At 36.8% G+C, this 23,116-nt stretch overlaps 1 protein-coding gene across 5 annotated transcripts in view; it reads left to right on the forward strand.

Annotated features, from left to right (window-relative positions):
- IMMP2L (inner mitochondrial membrane peptidase subunit 2) overlaps nucleotides 1-21,479 on the forward strand; it is a 469,191-nt gene extending 447,712 nt beyond the window's left edge. For all 5 annotated transcript variants that reach the window (XR_011327801.1, XM_069802131.1, XM_069802132.1 and 2 more), the window contains one exon: nucleotides 20,982-21,479. Coding sequence is in view for 4 of the 5 variants with exons in the window: in XM_069802131.1 (XP_069658232.1) it covers nucleotides 20,982-21,101 (120 nt within the window). In the remaining variant the exon portion in view is untranslated. The remainder of the gene's footprint in view (nucleotides 1-20,981) is intronic.
- The last annotated feature ends 1,637 nt before the right edge of the window (nucleotides 21,480-23,116 follow it).

The raw sequence follows: 23,116 nt of genomic DNA on the forward strand, positions 1-23,116 counted from the left end.
TCTTTTTTTCTCAGTTTTACTTGATTTTTCTATTTCAAACTGAAAATAGAAACCTCCAGTTTACTTAAACCTAACAAATATTATGAAAAATGAAACTTATAGTCCCTGTTAGCTTAATAGAAGCATATACAACAATTATAACTATGAATGACTACAAGAATTACATGGTAATTAACCTGGAGTAAAACTAGGCTCCATTGTCAACTAGGAAGTTGACACTGACTTTATCACATATCTAAAAATGAAATAAAAATATATCTTTATTAGCCATGCTTTTTTTCATAAAAAATTAGCCATTTCTTATGTTAGAACAGTCCTTGATGAATTTTGTATATGATACTTTTTTTCCTATCTATGTACCCTGGCATATAAAATTAGTACGTAGGCTGGACAGAATCCTCTAAAAGCAGATGAAACCCAAACTTTCCCTGGCACACCAGCTTCTGATATTTTCCACCAATATTTCTGCATCTCACAATTGCATCTCTGGCAGTGAATCCTCAATATATTTTTATTCTTCACTGGCTACAGATTGCTTAGGCTTCACACAAAAGATCCAATCTTAAAGTACTTTTAGATGAAGTTCTTTTGACTGTGAGTAGTATAGAGTGACTGACTCATTTCAGATGTGGTCCCATAGAGAAAACATGACGTATCTACTGCACTGGAAGTGGAATCTAAAAAAGAGAACTTGGGAACTGAGGTTAAATTGACATTTTTTTTAAAAAAGAGAAAACTGGGTGATTTCATGATAGCCAAGAATTCTTTGGTTTTAATGTGTCATGTTTTAATTCTGAAATGAATATTCTTAATCTAGCTTTGCACCACTGATTTTTGTTCTTGTTTTTTTTTTTTTTAATTTAGTTTTCAGTGGCAGTATGTTGCTATGGCTAGAACAGAGGCAGTATACAACAATGCCTTTGTGATGGCTGAGATGAAGTGATTTCTTCCACTGAGCTTAGCAGCTTCCTGAGCAAAGCATTTTAAAGCAACAAAACTAGATATAACAAATGTGTTATTTAGACAGGTTCTGCTACATTTTATCTGACTACCCCAAGGGACTTTGGTTTTACTATTCTCATATTCCCTCACTCCCAGAGCTGTCATGTAATATAATAGTATTTAACGAATTGCATTTGGAACCTGATTCTACTCAAGGTCACTAAGATTTCAAACCCCGTAACCTACACTCAGTAATCCACCTGCAGTTATTACTGTTCTCCTTTAGCTTGCAGTTTAAAAAGAAGAACTTCTGAGATTTTTCTGACAAAAAGAACCCCCACAAATTATTCATGAAACTGGGAAAAGCAATATCAGTTACTATATACTGGTCCTGGGCCAGTGAAGTCCAAAGGGAGCTTTGCTGTTGTCCTCTCTAAATTTAGTATCAAGTCATTTAGGAAGCTAATTTAATGTCAGATGATGTCTTGCATTTATTTTGAGCATGTCTTTTGAACAGATGGATTTTAATGGAGAACATTACATGATTTTGAAGTCAATATAAAAGCCCAGATTCTTTTAATCTAATTGTAAGCCTTGAACAGAGACACCCAAATTAATAGCACAGTTGCCTAGCCTCCATCTACAGTCAATGGAGACAAATGGGGAAGACTGATACAGCTTACTACAGGTCTACATCACTATATCAAGGTCCTGTCTTTGCACTGGTTGTCTGCAGAGCTTAGCATGATTTTCAGTTTAGGCTACTGAGTTAGGTGGGAGATCCAAGCTTGCTGAAGTTCTCACAGGATTTCAACAGTATGTTGGGAGAGGGTCTAGTAAACAAACAATTCAATCAGTCTTCATTTAGCCTCAAGTCTTATACCTAGATCTTTTCTTAAACTCAATTTTCTAACTTTAATTTCCAAAATTTAATATGTATTTTAAACTTCTCCAAATAATGTTAATACTGTGATCAGTAATCACTGCTCTCTCACATTAGTGTTTTGGGTATCAGAGCACTTCAGCACAAAGTATTAATTGTCAAGTTAAACCAGTCTTTTTCTTATGTCTCACTTCAGGACATGAATTATGTTAATTAGGGGCAATCAAAAACCCTAAGGTATTTGATTTATTATCCCTCCAGCATGCAAGCACCTCTTTTTTGGGTCAGAGAGATGTTCATGTAGGCAATCTCTTTAAAGAAGGTGAGATTGCAGCATGTATTCCAAGTGCAGATAAATTACTTGAAATTGTTCCCTGGTGATTGCCAGGGAACTCTCCCTATGTAAAACCAAGTATCCTTGAATTAGGAAAAAATGCAACAGTATAAGCCCAGGATAATAGTGGTAAAAATCTTTGAATCTCTCTCTTCATCCACCCAAGGAGCTCTGAATAGGGCCTGCGTATGATTCCTTTTGTAGGTATTTTTCCATGTGCTTCAGTAGAAATTGGATCATACCAATAGGGTTAAATCCAGTGTCCATTGAAACAAATGCAATTATATCCCTTAAATCTAATAAGCTCTGTGTCAGGCTTGTAAATTTTACAGTAGTCTGCACTATATTCTAATAGCTGTCTGAGTCTAATGCCTGTGAGGCAATTGGCTGCTCACTGCTCATATCTTGTCTTATATAAATGGACAGGAGATTCAGAAATTTCAGGGGGAACAAGTGTTCTTCCTTGTTTGCATAAGTCTTTGTTCTGGTAGATAAACAACTTCTCTAAACAAGTCCCTCAGGTCATCAACACTTTTTAATGCTGAAAAGAATTTTTAGTAGCATTCACATTTCTGTAACAGAAATCAAAATATTTGAGGGGGGATTTTTTTTTTCTTGGAAAACTTAAAATTCCACTAAATATTTTCCTCCTATTTTTTTTTTCCGATGAATAGGACTATGTTTACCTAGCACTTCACTAAGTACCATGAAAAACAGTGCCTGTGTACTAGTGACATTCATAAATCTCATGTATTTGGTGCAAGGTCTCATGGTTCTCCGATAAGTCATGACAAGCTGTGGTATTGTTACATATTATGCCTATTGGAAATAATAGTCCTCATCAAAAGCAAAATGCAGCACAATATTAGGCTGTCATATACTTATGTCAGAGTAATAATACTGTTAAGCCTTGCTGCTCACACTGCTCTGTAAATTAATAGTTGAAACCAGTAAGATTCAAGAGGTGAAGTTTGACATATACATATTTTACAATCTTCCATAATTTTTTTTTTTAATCTCTCATTTTACAGAGGAAATGAAATAAATCTTAGGGTCAGATTCAGGTGTCCTTATACATGACGAATAGCACTGGTTTACAGGAACAGTCTGCTCAAATTTACGGCAACTAGCTTTCAAGTAAGTTACTAATCAGTTTGAGGAAAGGTTCCGGACTCCAGTCAATGTTCAAATTACATCTGAAACTAAGACATTAAGAAATTCACAGCTCAGGGTGGCTTTTTATATGCAACATGTATCATTATTTAAAAAGAACAGAGATATATATTATTGGCCCTGGGTAGCAGAGAGAGACACCAATGGCAAGAATTAGTCTCTTAAAAAAACTTAAACATTATAATAATAATCAAGCAATTTTGAAAAAAATTACCAGGTTTTAATTTTTATTTTTCTATCACTGTCCCTGGTTTGTTTAATAAAAATACTCTTATTTTTATTTCTACATTTAATATTAATTTGTTTTATTGTCATCTAATTGACTTTCTGTAGAATAAAAAATAAATATTATTAACAAAAATAATTTTGACATTTTTGTTAGCAAGCACATTTTTAAACACTCTGAGCTTCAAGCGGCTTATTTATGAAAAATAAAAGGCACTTCATATTTCTGAATATCTATTTTAAAGACAGTTTTTATACTATACTTTGAAGGCTGAGGAGTCTTCAGAACCTTTACTGTAATCCTCGCCATACTCTTAAAATAGTAAAACAAAACAAGAACTCACACCCAAGCTTTCCCTATGGGTGAGATGTCATGACAAACTTGTTGACTCCTGACTGATACAATGTGACACAGTCCAAATCCAAAAAGGATTTTACACAGAAATGCCATAGCTCATCATGTTAGTGTCTCTGTCAAACAGAGAAAAATTAAGGCTTCATGAACATGTTGGTTACTTTTTCTGTTCAATGTATGGCTGTCTTACATTGTAACAGTGGCATTTGATAATGGAGAAGTTGGAGGACACAAACTGAGTAATTAATGATTTTCTAGTGTTCACGTGGATGATGTCAATGTGTCGTGAACTAGGAGGGAAAAGGAAGGGAAAAAGTACTTGTGACGGCAGCAATTTTAACTTTCTTTTTTTCAAGAGAATAGTAAAAATGTCACTCTCTAGTGATCAGCAGGGCCCATGTATTAAGCATAAAATTATCTGACAGGTTGTCATCTGAGCACTATTTCTGATGTGTCTTTAGGATCCAATCACAACTTATTTATAAGCTATCATTTATAATTACTTACAAATAGTTCTAATTAGCATGTTTCAGAATTTTGATATTTGAAACCCTTTTCAAAAAAATTCATTAAATAGGGATTAATTTTGACATGGTTCTAAATAAGAGATCTCAAATGATAGTCATCAAATAGGCTCAACCTTGTTTGTGTAGCAGCAATAAATTTAGTTAAAGTAATTTGACATACTAGACATTCTGATATCTCTTCCTTAGTAGCTTCATGTCTATGACGCTCAACAAAAGGAACATTTTACGTATGTTTTGTACTTATGTAAATGAGTATGTATAATGTAATAAAGAATGGTGAGTGGAGAGTGAACTTTTTTTTGATTGTCATGGCTTTGAGAAGATGTTGACTTTTAAAAGAATGTCTCGATTTCTGTGTACGTATATTTCAATGTACATCCTGTCTAGCATTTTCATCAGCTCGAGGGCTTGGTTTAGCATTTTCAGAAATGAATATTAGTGATTAAGAAGTGTTGATAGTAATGCCATAGCACAGGGTAGTAAGAACTTTAAATAAACATAAAGTCATAGGGGCTGGGCAAGATTAAGTTTTACTTAACAGAAATTGAATGTATTATAACCTCAACATTTGAAAAACAAAGCTTCTTTAAGCACTAAAGCTAATAACTGAGGCCAGCTGAAATATTATCCCTGAGAATAAACCACTTTTATTATTTTCTATTTTCTGATATATTTTCAGGATATTTGCTATAGCACATGCAATATATGTTCTACAAATTTCATGTTTATTTCATCTCTCTGTTGAGGAGAATCTCAAGGTGTCTTTAAAAAGCTTTACTCTTTATGATTGAAAAGATGACCATAGCAATTTGCTTTCATTGCAATCAGACAGGTGAGATGGCTTTCCTGAATCTAGATGAGGTTTAAAAAAGTAACAAGGGAGATAGGACATGCCCCATTAATCTCAATCAAGGTCTAATCTAGGGTGGTGTTCTGTGGCCAGAGAATTAAATATCTGTTCAGATGCCACAGAATTTAGCCGTTTTTTTGTTGGAGAATTCACCTTTTGGCTGAACTTGGAAATTAATCTGTCTTGGAAATTATTTCTGTATTCCTTGTCATCCAGATTCTGCTTGTGATTAGGCCTTGTTCTCCACCCTTTGTCATAGAAGTATTTGGAGATTTATAAGGGATCCCCTTCCCATTGCATAAAGGAGCTTGGCAGCAGAGAGTCTGGGAACCAGAGATGGGTGCTGCTCTGCCCAGCAGTGGAGGAAGGTTGGTGGGATCTTCTGCCCAGGGGATGCTACCAGCCAGCAACTAGGAAGCCTTGAAGATGAATAACTGAGGCCAGCTGGAGGTCCCCCCCTTTCTTGGCACAAACATGGGAAGGGTAACAGGACTGCCAGAATGGCATCAGAGGAGAATTCACTCAGGAGTTGTAGCCAGACTTCCCAGGGAAGAAAGCACCAGGATACTATCCAGATACAATCTGTACATAAAAAGTTCCTTACACAAACAAGTACCAGAGAGCTTTGCAATAGCAGTGAATTAATTTTTGCCGCGATCTGGCAGAGACTATGAAGAAAGGTGATGTAAAGTATTCTGAGATTGCAGAGGGAGTTGCCTTGCTGTAGAACATAGCAGTTGCTACATTGGAGTGTGCTGTTGCAATGGATGCTAAAGGTTATTCTTGCTCAGTATAAGTTTGAAGCTCTTACCCTCTTACTTAATGTATCAGTACTAATTGGGAATGTTTTCCAGTTACAGCTAACGCTCACTGAATTTATACCTTTACTGAAGTTTGGGGAGAAAGTATTTCTTCTAATTTCAGGGTGCAAGTTGTTCAAGCAACTCTAAACTCCCATGCAAAGTTTTGGTTCTATCTACCTCTTCCTTTTTTTTTTTTTCCAGCTCTCTTGAGAATCTGGCCCTGCGTTTCTTCACTTTTCATAAGAATCACACTTTGCCTTATCATTAGATACCAACTTCCACCTTCTTACTTGCTGCGTTTAGAGTAGCATGATTTTGACTCATTATATATATTTGAGTCATGGTTAAAATCACATCCTCATGTCTACAAACATACAGTGTGGCAGCCTCCAGTTTGAGATTGATTCACTCTTCAAATGGGTTAATGGTGCATACCACCAGATGGTGAGACTTTGGAGGACAAGGCAGCTTCAGATTCACCTCTGGCTGTATGTGATTCCAGACAGTATGAAAACTTAGGTCACTGCGGGAAATTTGGAATAGAGCATGGAAGCCTTTCTTTGCAGGTTTGGGGGTGGGTTTGGCCTGTTCAACAACAATAAGCATTAGGCTCATTGAACAAGAAAATACACAAAGTATTTTGAAACAAGAATGTAGAGTTCTTACCAAGCTCAGAATGGGTTGCTTAAGCTGTGCAGTAGTGGGAGAGCAAAGATGCTACAAGGATGTTGCCAGACCTCCATTGCAAAGCAATTGCAAAGCCATCTTTCCATCGCTTTGCCTATAGCTGATGGAAGTTTAGTACTCTAAAGCAAGGTAGAAGATGAACTATTCATAATGGTGTCATTAAAATACGGATCACTATTTTAATCTGCTTTGAGTGTTAAGATCCTGAAGCAGAAAAAGCAACTCAGTAAACATACAGAACTATATTTTCTCCAAAGCAGACTGCTGAAAATGTATCAGACTGTGCTGTCTGCACATTTCGCTGCTGCCGTCTCCTCAGCTAATTTCAGAGACAGTACTTGGATCTCCAGGCATTGTAGCAATGGTGATGGATATACTGTCTGCTGCTGACCAAAAATGTGATTTCTGTCCCCCAAAACACTGAGCTACAAAATACCTGTTGGATTTGCAACATATTTTAAATGAGATTGTGTTACAAAGGTAAGCACTTAGAAGGAATTTTAATTACATTGATTTTCTTACTGGAAGTGAAAGAGCTCTGTGTAATGAATTAGTTTTAGTGGTGTTAAGTTTTAACATTTAGATCTTTCAGATCCTAAATGTGTTAATCCTTTTCCTGTACTGATGACCTGGCAGCCCTGTGTGGTTATATCTTGCTAAAATAGCTTAATAGCTACATTTAATCTGAAAAATTGAGTAATTTAAAGAGTTAATAAATCTGGATCATCAGCTGGAAATTGTATTCATTTTATTTTATTTTACTTAAATTTAATAATGTGCTCAAGTGTTTTACTTGAATATTTAAAGTTCAGCACATGCTTTGCTGAACTATGGCTTGATTACGACTAGGAGAGAATATTTTATTAAATATGCAGGCAACTGAATTCATTAATCTTCCACTACTTTCTTGCTTATACTGTATAGCTTAAGAACGAGTCTTAGTATTTCCTTGAGATAAATATAGCTCTTGATGGTAAAGTAGTGGATTAAATCTGGGGTATTGGGTTTGTGTGGCAAGGTTTTGGTAGCTGGGGGGGCTACAAGGGTGGCTTCTGTGAGAAGCTGCTAGAAGCTTCCCTCATGTCCGACAGAGCCAATGCCAGCCGGCTCCGAGACCGACCCGCCACTGGCCAAGGCTGAGCCCATCAGCGATGGGGGTAGTGCCTCTGGGAGAAAAGATTTAAGAGAAGGGAAAAAGTTGCTGTGCAACAGAAACAGCAGCCAGAGAGAGGAGTGGGAGGATGTAGGAGAAACAGCCCTGCAGACCCCCAGGTCAGTGCAGAAGGAGGGGAGGAGGTGCTCCCGAGTTTCCCCTGCAGCCCGTGGGGAAGACCATGGTGAGGCAGGCTGTCCCCCTGCAGCCCAGGGAGGTCCACGGGGGAGCAGATCTCCACCTGCAGCCCAGGGAGGACCCCTTGCTGGAGCAAGGGGATGCCTGAAGGAGGCTGTGACCCTGTGGGAAGCCCATGCTGGAGCAGGCTCCTGGCAGGACCTGTGGCCCCGTGGAGAGAGGAGCCCACGCTGGAGTAGGTTTTCTGGCAGGACTTGTAGCCCTGCAGGGGACCCACGCTGGAGCAGTCTGTGCCTGAAGGACTGCAGCCCGGGGAAGGGACCCACGCTGGAGCAGTTTGTGAAGAACTGCAGCCTGTGGGAAGGACTCACGTTGGAGAAGTTCATGGAGGACTGTCTCCCGTGGGAGGAACCCCACACTGGAGCAGGGGAGGAGTGAGGAGTCCTCCCCCTGAGGAGGAAGTTGCGGCAGAGACAACGGGTGAGGAACTGGCCTCAACCCCCATTCCCCATCCCCCTGCACCGCTGAGGGGAGGAGGTGGAGAAAATTGGGAGTGAAGTTGAGCTGGGAAGGAGGGAAGGGTGGGGGGAAGGAGTTTTAGGATTCGGATTTATTTTCTCATTTTCCTACTCTGATTTTATTGGCAGTGAGTTAAACTAATTTTCCCCAAGTTGAGTTTGTTTTGCCCGTGATGGTAATTGGTGAGTGATCTCTCCCTGTCCTTATCTTGACCCACGAGCCTTTCGTTATATTTTCTCTCCCCTGTCCAGCTGAGGAGGGGAGTGATCAAGTGGCTTTGGTGGGCACCTGGCATCCAGCCAGGGTCAACCCACCACATCTGGTTACTGTTTGGCTTATGAGGAAGGTAACTTTTTATTTTGAAAGGATGCAGTCTGTGGCTCAGTTATTTCGTTTATAGTATCCTGTCTCATTATGTAAAGATATATTAAAGAAGGCGAGAGAGAAGGGGGAAAACTGAAAAAAATTGGTGAGCATATGCCAAGGAGAATACCAAAGGTCTCAAAGAGAGCAGTGGGAGACCTCCAGCTGTCTACAAAACAGTTTTTCCTGCATCTTAGTGAATCTGAGACATTTTTGTGCCTTTGGAAGATATAGCACAGGACTTTGAAGAAGCTTCTGCCCTTCTGAATGAGGAGGCACCGTGTCCTGTAGAGGTTTCCTGGGACACCTCAAATGGCAGAAGGCACCTCTGTTTAGACCAATTAACTGGACCTCTAATGGAATGGTCAGGAAGCTTATGCATGGGCTCGTCCTGTCCTTCCTAGTTTTTCTGGTGTCCCCAAAATGAGGGGGAGCTGCGTCACCCTGACTGCTGGTCCCCCGCCCCTCCTCTGGATCGGTCTACCTGGGCTGCCAGGTGTGTGGGCCAGGCCTGGTGACTTGACCCATCATGTCACTTCTCTACAAAATTGCCTTCTCCATAAGCATGCATGCTTCCTCACCGAGGGAGGTTTCTGTGGAGAATTAAACAATCATCTCACATGCGAGGTGTGCAATCCTTGTAGACTCAGGATTGCATAGAAGAACTGCAACAGTATTTGATTAAGGATATGAATCTTATTATACTTCTGATTTATTTTTGTGAAGCTTTTTTCCTCAGCAAAACCTGTTATGCCATTATCTTAACCTAATCAGGAGTGAACTAAAGAAAAAAAATGTGAGTATGAAGAGGATTACTTATGTAGGATGTGGAAATTATATTCATAAGTATATAGTGTCAATTATTTAATCATAATTTCTGTTATGAAGTGAAAGAGTAGCTATATGATTTGAATTATACCAAGCAGCCTTGTATTTTGACAAATGTCACAGTATCATAAAAACACAGAATGCTAAATAATTGTAAGATTTACTAGGGAAAACAGAATGTTTGGAGATAGTTTTTTCAAGTAAAGTAAAAGCTGGTTTGGTACATTTAATCTCTTCTCCATAGTTTTAACAAAAATTCAGAATAAATCAGATAAAGACAAGAGAGGAAGTATTTAAGAATTCTTAAATTCATAGCTATTATTATAGCTATAAGGGGGAGAAAAATCTTTGTATGTATTTAAAGTATTTATGTAGATTTTTTCCGGTAAATCAACTCGTGGAGATAACGTATACACAATTATCTTGATGAAATTTACCATTTTAGATGAGCTCTAGCCATCCTCACACAAAGACCTCTATTAAAAAGTCTTTTATAATTTTAATAACATATCATGCAGCTATTTAATGACATTTTGATATCCTAGCTGCTCATTGAATATTTACTCCCCATTGCTTTTCATAGCTCATATTGCCAACAGCATATTTTGTGTAAGTCAAACTGTTTCTGTATGCCATTTTAAAAGAAAATATAGGCAAACCTCACAGTAGGATTTTTTGAAATAATTAGTTAAGTGGAATAGTCTATTGAACAGGCGTCTTTTTAAGGTACGAGAAAATAAAAAATATTTTATTAACGGTATTGCAACAACCTCACTTGTATCAGACTAAAACTGTTGAAATGTCTGATAAAAAATGGAGAAGCTGTGAGTAGGCTGACAGATCTATTTGCTGAACATACACAAGCTATCGTCACTGAAAATTTCTGAACAGTTCTAGCTTTAGAAAAGGCTTGCTTTGCCCAGGAACAGTTGTAATATCATAAGGTGTTGTACCATTTTGTTTTAACTGAGAGATATTTTCTCACCTATTCCCTTGAATTAACTTTTCTGGCTACTGCTGGCCGCCTTTGTCTTCTTTTTTTTTTTTCTTACCTCAGCATTTGATAATTACTGTAACATGATCTTGACTGACTGCCAGGTATCAGCCAAGTAAAATTTAAGGTAAGGAACTTTCCCAGACTCCCGGGGTCTGCTGGTCCCAATGCTGTCCCAGCACTGTGCTCACTGATGGAGCCACTCAGGCCGGAGCTGCTCCTAACAGCGCGGACGAGGCAGCAGCGGGATGGGATGTTCTCCATGACATCACTTAGTGTCGATACTTCCGTATGTTCATAAATAGCCCTGATTTTTGACCTATGAGGTCAAGTGTTTTTCTGAGCTGTTGGAAAGAGTATGAAGAATATAAATTAGAAGCAGGAGGTAACTAATCCGTGGGGTTTTTCACATCACTTTCTGCTTTTGATTTTGAGTGTATCTAGAAATGGAAGCCTACTCTTTCCTTCTGACAGTAGGACTCCTTCCTTTCCTTTTATTTACCCTGAACGAGTCTGAAATATCATCTCTCCCAGCTTGCGTGCATATGATCCCCGGCACAGTCATACTTCTGGAAATTCGGTGGCATTTGATTTGTCATCTTAGCTTGTTTGCTCAGCTTTGCAATACTTGCCACTCATCATCAGGGCCCGCTTTATCCGCGAGCGTGCGGTGGAAGCAGAGCAGGAACCCGCCGGGGCTCTCCCCCATATTGCACAGAGCATCGCAGTAAATCTCCGTGGCCAGAGCAGTGCCGGGACGCCTCTGCCCGGCTCTCCTGGAAGCACAGAGCATGGCAGGGAAGGGCTGACGGAGCGGAGGGCACGGTTCTGGCTGCTCGAGCACCAGGCTGGGCGGATGGATTGGGTCTGTGGGGATGAACTGGGTCTGTGGGGATGAACTGGGTGTGCGGAGGAGCGGTGTAGTGGGAGGACGAGCGCGGTCCCTGCCCGGGTAGCGTGTGAGCTCTGGGAGCCGCTCTGCGACTCCTTCCCTTGTACCCGTTGCACCGTTCGCCAAAATGGCATTGCACCCACCGCTGTGTTTGCCAAAGCTTTAGAATGAAACTCTAAACTAATGACAGGCGCAACAGAACAAAACTGGAAACCAACTTAATTTGTATACGTATAACATTTCTGCATAGTGCGCTAAGTACTCAGTCAAGAAAGACAATGCTCGTAGTCAATATCAGTGTGGTAAGCTGAAAAATGTCTGTTGGCACTGACACAATACATTGCTGAACAGGAATTCACATTGAAGGCTTTTATCTATTCCTGAATAATTAATATGCATAGATTTAGGATACAGCTAATACTTTCTGTGCGAAGATAATAAATGTGTTTTAATAATTGTTTCCTGCCACTTGGTTTATCAATTCTTAAAATATTGAATTGCAAATATATTACTGCTTTTTAATGTGGGGCTCTTTCATGAAAGCTATTAGCGCATTTTGTTCTTCTGTTGAGTTACATGACTTCGTGACAATCCTATTTAGTCTAGGAATTTTGTGCATCACCCAGTGAAATATTAAAAAGCTTTTAACTATTAAATGGCATTTATGTATATGCAGCATGCAAAGCACGTCATACTGTGCACTAAGCAAATTCTTTCACCATTTTTATTACTAGAAATCTAAAATAAATAATAGATTGGTTTGTAAATCTCTTTGTAGACCTATTTAGCATAATGGTTCTGTTAATCATAAGCAAGAAAGAATAATTTCTAAGTATGCTATACTTACTGAAGATAAAAGAGTGGTAGTGCTGTGTTATATGCTAACCTCTATTTTAAAAAGGTGTCTTTAGAAAACACAGAAGAAACTGGGAAGGAGGGAAGAAGTTAATTAGCGGTAGTGTCCCTTTCAATAACATATCCTTGACAATTCCAAGAAAATGCATCAAGATAGAATTCAGCTCAGAGAATACTTGTCCCAAGCTTGTTACTGTGTTTAATTGTCAATGGTATTGACAGCTGATTTCTTCATGAATTGAATGAAAAATACACTATACCGAATTCCTGTAAATCTGCACTACTTATATGAATGTAAATTATGGTTCAACATTAAGTAGTCTCTGTCTGCACACCTAACTGTAGAAGAATCTCATACGTGAAACGTGTTCTATTTTCAGTGATCATTTCCTTCCTTTACCTCTTTGTAACTTTAGGTTTAACATAGGCATGTAGACATGATAGAACAAACGAGAATGCAACCCAGTTATTTTGATATTTAATACATTACATTTTTTTCAATTCAATCAATAACCTGAGCTTTTATTGCGATGCAGTGACTGTGCTCACATCTTCTGATATGAATAGCTTAAATTGCAAAACCATGTTGGATTGGAGCAGTCACAATTGTTATACTAATTTCAGATAGCTACTCTGTGCTAACATGCAAATTTTATTCATTCTGGGAATCATCCATTGCATTTGAAATATATTTCCCTCTTTTACATCTTATTTTGTGATTATGTCTGTGCATATATGTGTAATATCTGTCTTTTTTGAGTGTCTATTTTCACTGTTTAAAACTCTTAAAATAATTGTAATTTATATATTTTCAGATTTTTTTATAATGTATTTTCTATCTAAATGAACACTTCTGAATTTGATAACTTTAATAAGGACCTTTACTGATTATACAGTAGCTCTGTGAAAGAAAACACATATGGGAGGTTTTATCTGTAGCTGGAGCTGCTGCTTCAGCTATCAAACTAATGGAACCGTAATGGAACACTTACTAACAAAATTAATGGGCTGCTTTCTTTTCTTTGTCACTAGATCTGTATGGCTCCATTAGGTCTGATTTGTTCAGTTACGAGAGGAAAGAATGATGAAGACGCTAGCTTTTTGCTATGTAGTTGAAAGGAATCTATCACTTTTTTCGTATGCATGAGCTAGTTAGCATCTTGTTATGCTAACCTTCAGTGAGCTGCTGTAAGTTAAAGAACATCTGCTGTGGTATGGGTTTATTTACAAAATAATCTATTGATTCTCATCTTTGTGTTATTCTTACATTCATACAAGAAGGAGGTCAAGGATATTTGTTTCTTCTGCCATTGTTCATTATCCCAGATACTTCTACTAGAGGAAGTGGTTTCTCTGGGATTTTACTGTAATCCACAGGATTTTATTTTTATTGAGACTTTTTCCTGCTACTGCACTTGATAGTAGTTGTTTCAAAGTTCAACCATGTACAGAAAATGAAATGTAATAGCAATCATGTTTACTTTCTATTAAAGTATAGATTTTTTGAAGAGACTAATTTACTGGGAGAATTCTCTGTGAGACCATTTTACACCTACAATCTAATATCAAAACCCAATGCAACAACCTTTCTTAAAGACAAGCAATCTAATTTGACACAGATAGCTATCACACGCTATATATTTTTGTTAGTAGTATAGCTGAAACACTGCATAGTTGCCTAAGTGTTTCTATCCTGAGGTTTTCTTTGAGATTTTGGGGGCTGAAGTATTTTAGAACTTTCTTCTCTCCTTTCTCATTAGCCTGGTCCCTTTACACACAGTTTTCAACCTCCATGCAAATTTGGCATTCCCAATCTTCCAGAATTTCAGTATAGTCAAACTACAGCTAATTAGCTAATAGGATATAAGTAGCAGGGCTATGAACTACTAGATCTGGAAAAATTCATTAAAGCTATATGTCTGCTCCTATGGTGCCATCTATAAATCACCTAGGATTTCTCCCTATTAGAGGCTTTTTCACCTAATGTGTATTGGCACCTTTCAGAACCTCTGTGGGGAGTAGCAGGTATCCAGCCAGCAAAATATAGTCTGAACAGACCTCTACTGCTACAGAATTACTCCCTCCCATCCCCAATGACTTTGCGTTATGAAACAGTAAATTTGAGAAGAAAATTTTTAATACAACTGATGTTCCGTAGTGTTGAGCATGTGAAAGGCTGTATATAAAGCTTCTTTACTAACCTGCATATGAACAAAAAAAATGTAATAACAATATATTAATTTAGAGAATAGAAAGCATAATTTGAAACACTGTGATTGTTCATATTTTTTTCTCTCTTTTTGGTTTGAGAGAACTTTAATTTTTTTGTATTTGCATGTTTTATCATTGGCCATGGCATTTGGAAGGCCTGTGCAATATTGCCAGAATATAACTCAGCTTAAAAGACTAAAGCAAAAGTGACTCTTCAAAATCAGAGGCTGATATATGCCTTTAAAATTGTGATTCTTCTGGCTGTTGATGATATTTCTCAAGTACCCAGGTCATAATCTGTGGCACTTGTAATTTAGTTCTTTTTGTCATTTCTTGGGTAGCTATCATTGTTCTCTTCCAGTGGTATTTTAGAGGATTTGCACAATTTCAACATTTATTAATGAGACCAGGAGAAACAATACAAATTAATATTGAAATTTTTCTAGGCTTGAACATAATGAAACAAGATCATTTTTCAGATAGTATTTTTTAGTATTTCTTCTTCAGAAGTATATTTGTATTCAAGTACTTATTTAAGTACACCTTCAGAGAGGATCGTTGTGTTGATCCAATGTTAAGGACCACTGCTGTGCTTTATTATTATCTTCCTATTACATTTGCTTATTATTATCTTCTGTGACTGATCTAGATGTTCCCAGATTTCTTACATTATTTTGTATTCTGTAATATGATTATCACAGGACCTTCTATCACAAAGATGTAAATGTTTCATGTATATTTCATGTTTTTATTGAAGTAACTAAGTTAAATTTCAGGCACAATCCCCTCAGACCAAAATACATTGTGAGGAGATTATAAAATAGCCTATTTAATTTTCTTTTTTTTCTGATTTTGAATGGGTTTTTTTTGGAAGCAGAAGAAACAGTGAAACCAAAATATGCTTATTAAGGTTTCATCAAAATCACCTTTTTTTTTTTAGGAAAAATATGAAAAGAAATATCAAGCGAGGAAAAGAAAGATAACCTTTCTCTATTTTGCACCACTTAACAAGTGTTTATGTAGTCTCAGTTAGAAAACCAGCAGTAACATAATGTTACAGTCAAAACTTTGTTGTATGCAAAAACGCATACTTACCTGATGTGGGAAGCCACCGATTCACAGCTGCTTTAAAATCGTAAATTTGCAGTATTTTACTTAGACTGTTAATATGGTTAGTCTAGGTACAATGATATTTATTACCATTCGCACTCCAAATTATCAAATTCATGCACAATAAGTCTCATTAAAACACAGTTTAAAAATGTCACACAGACACTTTCAAGTATCTGCCCTTTTCTCAGTGTTTATGCTGCCCCTTTAGGTCCTAAGGTGCGCAGCACCCGTCCTCCTCAAAAAGAAGGGAAAAGGGTGGTTTAGTGTGTTGTTGGCATCCAGAATTCTTCACTAGGAGGACTTTGATGCTGACGGTTCTTCTTCCTCACTATCAGTTCCACTTGGGGCTAATTTAGCATATTTTCTAACGTGTTCCTTTTTTGCCTTGTTCTTGCTTTATTGATTGGCAGCATCACTTTTTATCTGTATTTATTATATATTTTATTACATATGTTAGTACATTCCTTGTTCTTCTCCACGTTTTTTTTTCCTCATTGGTAGCCTTAAAACCTTTTTGTCCAGCTCCCAGTCAGTTGTTTTTTTAATGACCATTGCTAGGTTTTTTATAAGCCTGTCTTTATTATCCCATGCCTGTAGTCCTGTAAGCCACATTATTATGTTAAAGTCATAAATATTTCATTCCACGCAGAATAATTACTTTTTACTGTGTATGTGAAAACTTTGATTATACTGCAAGATTATGCAAATATAAACAAATATAAGCGATATAAGCAAAACTGTAGCACCTTAGTCAATAGTCACCTGATCATTAGAAAAATTGTTGCAGCTAAACAAGCTAAATCAAAACTCCAGGCAGGCAAGGAAAGTTCAGACAAAGCCTGAAGAATTAATCTTGAGGCCTTGCAGAGCTGGTACAAGGTCTGCAGTGTGTAACTGGCAATGGCAATACTGGCTTACAGGGCTACAATAACAGCTGAACTAACATTCTTGCATTGTTTTTCGTCTCTTTGTTTTATTGTTACTTCTAATTAGCAAACTGACTAGTTAGGATGTTTAACTTTAGAAAAAGTTGTAAAGGCTTGGGTGTTTTCGGTTCTGCATTGCCATTTCTCAGGTTATATTCAATGGTGCTGTACTTTCTTGTTTCAATGTTGTTGCAGAATTTGAAATCTTGGCTGTTTAAGCTAGAGCAAAGTCACCAAAGGTTCAAGGAAAAAAGCAGCAAAGATAAATCTGTGGGGAGTGCTCCTAATGTGAAGTGAACTCACAACTAGGAGCAGCAGTACCTGAATTTAGCAGGTTGGGTAGGCTTCACATATCCCGAGAAAGTTGAGAATACTCTTGTTAGGGTCACATCCTAATCTGGACTTTTCCTGTTCTTGAAATCCGAGCTGAAGACCTAGATTTCCGTAGAAATTCTGGTGTGCGCCACTGCATGCTACATCTGTACAGGATTCTTGCACGGTCTGAATGCTGGTTTTCCCATTGTGATTTGGGATTAGAAAAGGCATCATGCTAAAAGACAGTGAAGGTGTCAAATGGCAAACAGGCAAGAAGAGGTAGCGAGTATGGTCTGTAAATCAATGAGTATTTTAAAATGACATATTTTGGAAGTGGGGGAAGTGATAGTAATATAAGTCTCTATACTAATAAAGGTGCATTTTTCCCAACCTGTTAGGACAGAATGAGCAAGATAGTTGTAAATACCACTGCAGATAGCACTATCAAGTTTAGGCTTATCTTTCCCTAATGCAGTGCCAAAACTAATCAGTCTCCATACAACTAACATACTAACAACAAGCAGACTCCGAGGAAATATGCTTTTATCACAGTAACAGTGTCAAAACAGTATTATTCATTCAAAACTTATTTTGCAGATAAAATTGCTGTGTTTACAGAATGACTTCTCAGTTGTTCAATTAAGTATTCAAAGATAAAAAAAAAAAATAGAATTAACGCCCAAACAGCTCAGGTTAGGCAGAATAATATGGATTGAATTCAACATAGCGTCTGTTGTTGCTACAGCAAGAATAATAAATAGATCATAATGTAGAAATAAAAATCAACTATTTAGATTGCTGGCATCTCTTACTCATGTCTGTAAATGAAATATGTTCCTCAAAGAATCTGTGCCTGTAAAGTACTGATTTTTCTTATGGTTATGGTGTTTCAGGCTGGTAAATTTATTTTCTTAAGTAAAGAGAGTAAATAATGACTGTAAGGGAACTGATTAATCTTTTTTAAGAGATTATTTCAGTATTTCAGTATTGCAACAGAAAGTGTAGCCTCTCAGTTCACCCTTTGTCCATACCTAACCTTGACAAGGGTAAGCCCATTAACAAGGGCAGGTTATTCTCTGCGAACAATTCTGTTCTTCCTCCGTGAAATTCATGGCTGCTGTGGTAACTACATAATAATAATAGGCAATGGACAAAAGTTATTAAGGTTGTTTGCAGAAGTCAAACATCAAGGTGTTTTTAAAGTGAGCCTTTAAGTTATTATAAAAGAAGCCCTATAGCATCAATGTCATTTGTTATTTAGTAAAGACTTCCATCACCCAACAATACCCATTTTTCCTTTTTAACACTGGTCATGTTGTCCTGTAAATCAGCTTTATAGGAAGGATATTTCTTTATTAGTTTCAAGTCAGATGATGGTCAGTAGAAGTAATCCTCTGGGCAAAATTATTCCCAGCCTCAGCTTCAAACAAGTTTTGATTCATTTATTATATTCTCAATCTGTGTGCAGACCTCCTACTGACATCAGTAACGAGCAATGCACTGAGAAAAACACAGAGCTTTGAAAATGGGATGTTATTTGTGTTCGAGAAGAGTATTTTAACATTTTTCTGTGCACTAATGCTGTCACATTTTATATGCAGTGGTGGGATTTGCTGTGGTTTTATATTTTGGCACCAGCCTGTAATGTGTGTGCCATCTTGCTGTATACTCAGGGAACAAATCCCCATGGTAATATTACATTTGCAGACCACTTTATGGGATAATTAAGATAAAGGACATTGTGAATTCCATAAATATCCAACAAACTACACAGAAGTATGTCAAGACTTAAAAAAAAATGTAGCTAAATCCCATCAAAAAAGAGTTGTCACTTAGCAGCCTGTCCTTTGTTTAAATGTAGGAAAAAAGCTGCAATAGATCTGAGAAACAAATGATCCCTGCAAAGGATCAAGCAAGTGAAATATGTTGCTAGACTGCAATTTTGGTGATCTACTTCAGATTCTTTTAGATATCGTGGGTTATTAAGTAACCAAATTACATTCAAGTAATTCAGCACCTGCTTCATCAAGCTACAGAATATGGAATTAGATATAGACCACTTCAGCTTCACTGATTTGATTATCTAGTAGAGAGAGACTGGTGAATATACATTAATCCTATGAAATTAAATCAAGAAAATTAGCTGAAGATATTCCTAGGGGCCTATTTGGTGTCTATTTGCATAAAATGCTGAATTACCTGCTTACTGAAATCACTTTTTTTGTGATGAGAAATGGGATAGAACTGAAGAACTGAGTTTACATAAAAAATCTAAGCAGGAATGTACAGGTTCAAACCAGAAATGCATTTAGCTCCTGGCTCTGACAACAGCCAATACCAGATAATTACAGCATAAGAACAAAACAAGTATAGAATTTCCCTCAGTGTTTCCTAATGTGGAGTATAGAGACTACACCGTTACTTTGTTTATGTTCAGTTATGTGTGATGGACTTTGCTTCTACTATTATTTTCTGAACCAGTTTGTTATTCTTTTCTGGTGTCTTCAGTATCCTGTATAATGTATGCAAGTATGATGTAATCGTGCACACTGAAGAAGTATTTCATTTTTGTTGGCTTTAAAAATATTTTAAGATAATGTCATCTGATGTTTCCTCATTCTTATGAGAAATAATGACATAATAGGCAAATAAAGCCTAAGCATTTTTATCCATGCCATTCATAATTTTAATAGACTTCTGACCCTGTTGTCTCTTCAGGAATCTGAATTATTTAATCTTTTCACATATAGAGACATTCCACTATTTCTAGCCATGTTTTTGTCCTGTTTGTAACTTTTCTATTGGCACTGGATACTTTATAGTTGATGGGAAGCTTATTACTCACTATTGTCTCCAGCAGAAGTCCAAACAAATAATTTAAGATGCAGAAGTCTATCCTGCAGGCTTTTCAGATTAAGTGAGATTAACTCCATACCAAATTTCTTACTTTCAGTGTTAAGTATGGACATTGAAGGCCTGTCTTATTATCTCAATCTGAAAATGTGACTGTTCTATTCTGTTATTCTTAGTTTAGTCATTTCATACCATATTTGGAAAAAGCCTTGTTTGTAATTTTCTTAAGGTTTTCTAAGCAATTCAGTTTTCTAAACTATGCCACCTGTGAGTGATTCATTTGTAAGCAACATCAGTATTGACTTTTATTTTGATTTATTGAAGTAAAACATTAGTGAAGTAAAATTATTGAAGTAAAACAATAATAAATAATAAGACAGTAAAACATGTTTTCAAAACATATGAATGAAGTGTAAGTAGTCCTAGAACTTCAAAAATATTTGATTTGTAGATATGTTTCAAATAATTCTATCAGAAAAACATTTTCATCCTTGGGGAAATATTTACAATTCACAGTAATTTCCATTTTTGTTTGGAGACAAAATGGAATTTTGAAGGACAGTGATAAACAAAAAGCACAGCATGTTTAGAAAAGCCACTGTCCTGGTGTGGTTAGTGTACATAGCTCAAATCTGAGACACAGGCTCTGTTTAACTTAGAATAAATACTTGAACCTTGTTCTGTTGTACCCAGAATAACTAATAACCAAAAGCTTTAGGTAGATTATGGAACGCCTCACCTGTTTGGACCGACTGTTCTTCTTGAACCTGAAAAAAAACATTCCTAGTTCATGTTTATTACAGCCAGTGCATTTCAGCAAGCTATTCTGAGTTCCACGAAATTTTTATCAAAAAAAAGAAATTGTCACTGAAGCAGTTTTTCTTTTCCTCTCATTACATGCACGAGACACTCCTTGTGCATGCAAAGTTCTCTCCTTTGTATTCTCTCGTTGCTCTGACAAATCATCATGTGCTTTGTACTTCCCACATTTTATTTTATTTGCAGTATTTAATAATCTCTCTGGTTTATGTTTTGGTTGCAGGTTTCTCTTGGACTTCTACATGCTCGAGCTACTCATATCCTCTGGCCTCCGCAACGCTGGCAGAAGTTACAGCCAATGCTACCTCCAGAGCGCAAACCACTCCAGAGAGAGCAGGAGTGATCTAAATGCTCAGACAGAAAAAACACTGAAGTGAATTTTAACTGGGAAGAGTTGCAGTGGTTATACCATCACCTGTAAGAACTTTGCCAAGTGTGCTTTAGTATCAGGTACCGTGTCAGCAAATACATGCAACATCTTCACGTTAAAATGCCACCTTAATTGTAAAGTTTTTCTGGTTTTTTTTGTTGTTTGGTGCTTTTTTTTAAATCTCAAACAGTACTGCATTGTACATTATTTTGATTTGAAATAATTGTTTGTAGAAGGTTTGAATGTTCAGCGTTTCTGGGAGCAGTAAAATACTTGACTTACTATGTCTGTACCTGTCCTTCTCTGGATAAGAAATTATTAAAACCTTCAATAAAATATTTTAATCTTTTACATTCAACTTCTTTTAGTGACTGAACGGAACCTTTATTATTATCATTGACTGGATATGAAAAAAACCCCAAACATGTTAGTTGTCAGGCACTGGAGCAGGCTGCCCAGGGAAGTGGTGGAGTCACAATCCCTGGAGGTGTTCAAAAAACACGTAGACATGGCACTTTAGAACACGGTTTAGTGGGCGTGGTGGTGTTGGGTTGATGGTTGGACTCAATGATCTTAAAGGTCTTTTCCAACCTAAACGATTCTATGCTTCTATGTAATATGCTTTGGATTGTCCTATAATTTCTAGTACTGAAGATTCAGTACTTCGGTAGCTGAAAAGTTAATCGTATATGTCATAAATTTTTTTCAAAAAGCTAATGAGATCTTTTTCTTTTAATGCAGCTTGTGTTTATTATTAAACTGAGTACATATTATTTATTTTTAATTTCTCTTTCAGGAGTGTTTTATATAAACATTCCTTGTATATCTTGCTGAAGTAGATATTCAGTCAAAATGTACAAATTATATTGCAGTATCTGAAGACAATGTTTCATTTATTTCTCAAGTATAGTAGTTAGTATTGATTGCCACATTTCTTTGAAACTATGTAATTAGATAATAAATACTATACAATTAATACTATAAATATATAATTAATATTATAAATACACTCCGTGAATATGCAGTAAAGCTTCTGCACACATTATAAGTGAAAACAACTTGCAAAATGACTCATTTTCAGCTGCAGATTAATATGAGCCAGCTTATTTTCATATTTATTGAATTTTACTTCAGATAGGATAGTACTTTAAAAATTTAACAAATCACACAAAAGACCTTTAAACATTTCAGCTAAAACCATGCAATTATTGGAACTTCAGACAAGGTGAAAATAAGTCCGTAGCTCTTTGAAGACACACATCTGTGTATTGGTTAGGTGATAGGTTCAATCACCATGAAAACTCTCTATTACTCTCTAACCACCTTCTTAAATGCTCGAGCTCTGTAGACTCTCTGAACACTTTACTGTCTACATGTGCCATGATCTTTCTCTGTTCCAGGAAGCTGTTCCATAGGTCTCTGAACTCATCTTAGTTAAAACTAATGCAGTTTGTTTGGGTGTTAATTGCAGTAAATTCACAATTATTTTGATTGACATAGGGTGATTGAAAACAGTAGATTGCAATTTTTTTTTCCAAATTAATTAAGAAAACTGAAATGAGTTCAAGAAATTTGCTGCAGTCATAATTAATTTTGGTGACAAAGATACAAACACACATACATGAAAGGACAAAGAAAGAGACAAACATAAAAAGAAGCAGAACAAAACCAGATTAGATCAGCTTTATTTCTCTCAGTTGTTTGGGTCTTAATTTCTCTTTTTTCCACTAGTTCAGTCCCTCCCTCCCCCTCCTCTTGAGTATCAACTGGGCAGAAGTTCTTACATATACTGACAAGCTGGAAAATTTGGTTGGTTTTTCTGATTCACCCGTATGTGTTCTGCAAAACCAGTGCCAGAGAGTTATCAACAAAAACAAAGGCATTTGTTCCTCAGTTATTATCTTAATTATATTTTTCTATTCCTGTTGTCTAAAGATACAGCCAAATGTGTCTGCATCAGCTACATTTCCAAAAAGTTTCTTTGAAGT

Source organism: Haliaeetus albicilla, chromosome 14 (assembly GCF_947461875.1).
Source record: "Haliaeetus albicilla chromosome 14, bHalAlb1.1, whole genome shotgun sequence".
Lineage (NCBI taxonomy): Eukaryota > Metazoa > Chordata > Aves > Accipitriformes > Accipitridae > Haliaeetus > Haliaeetus albicilla.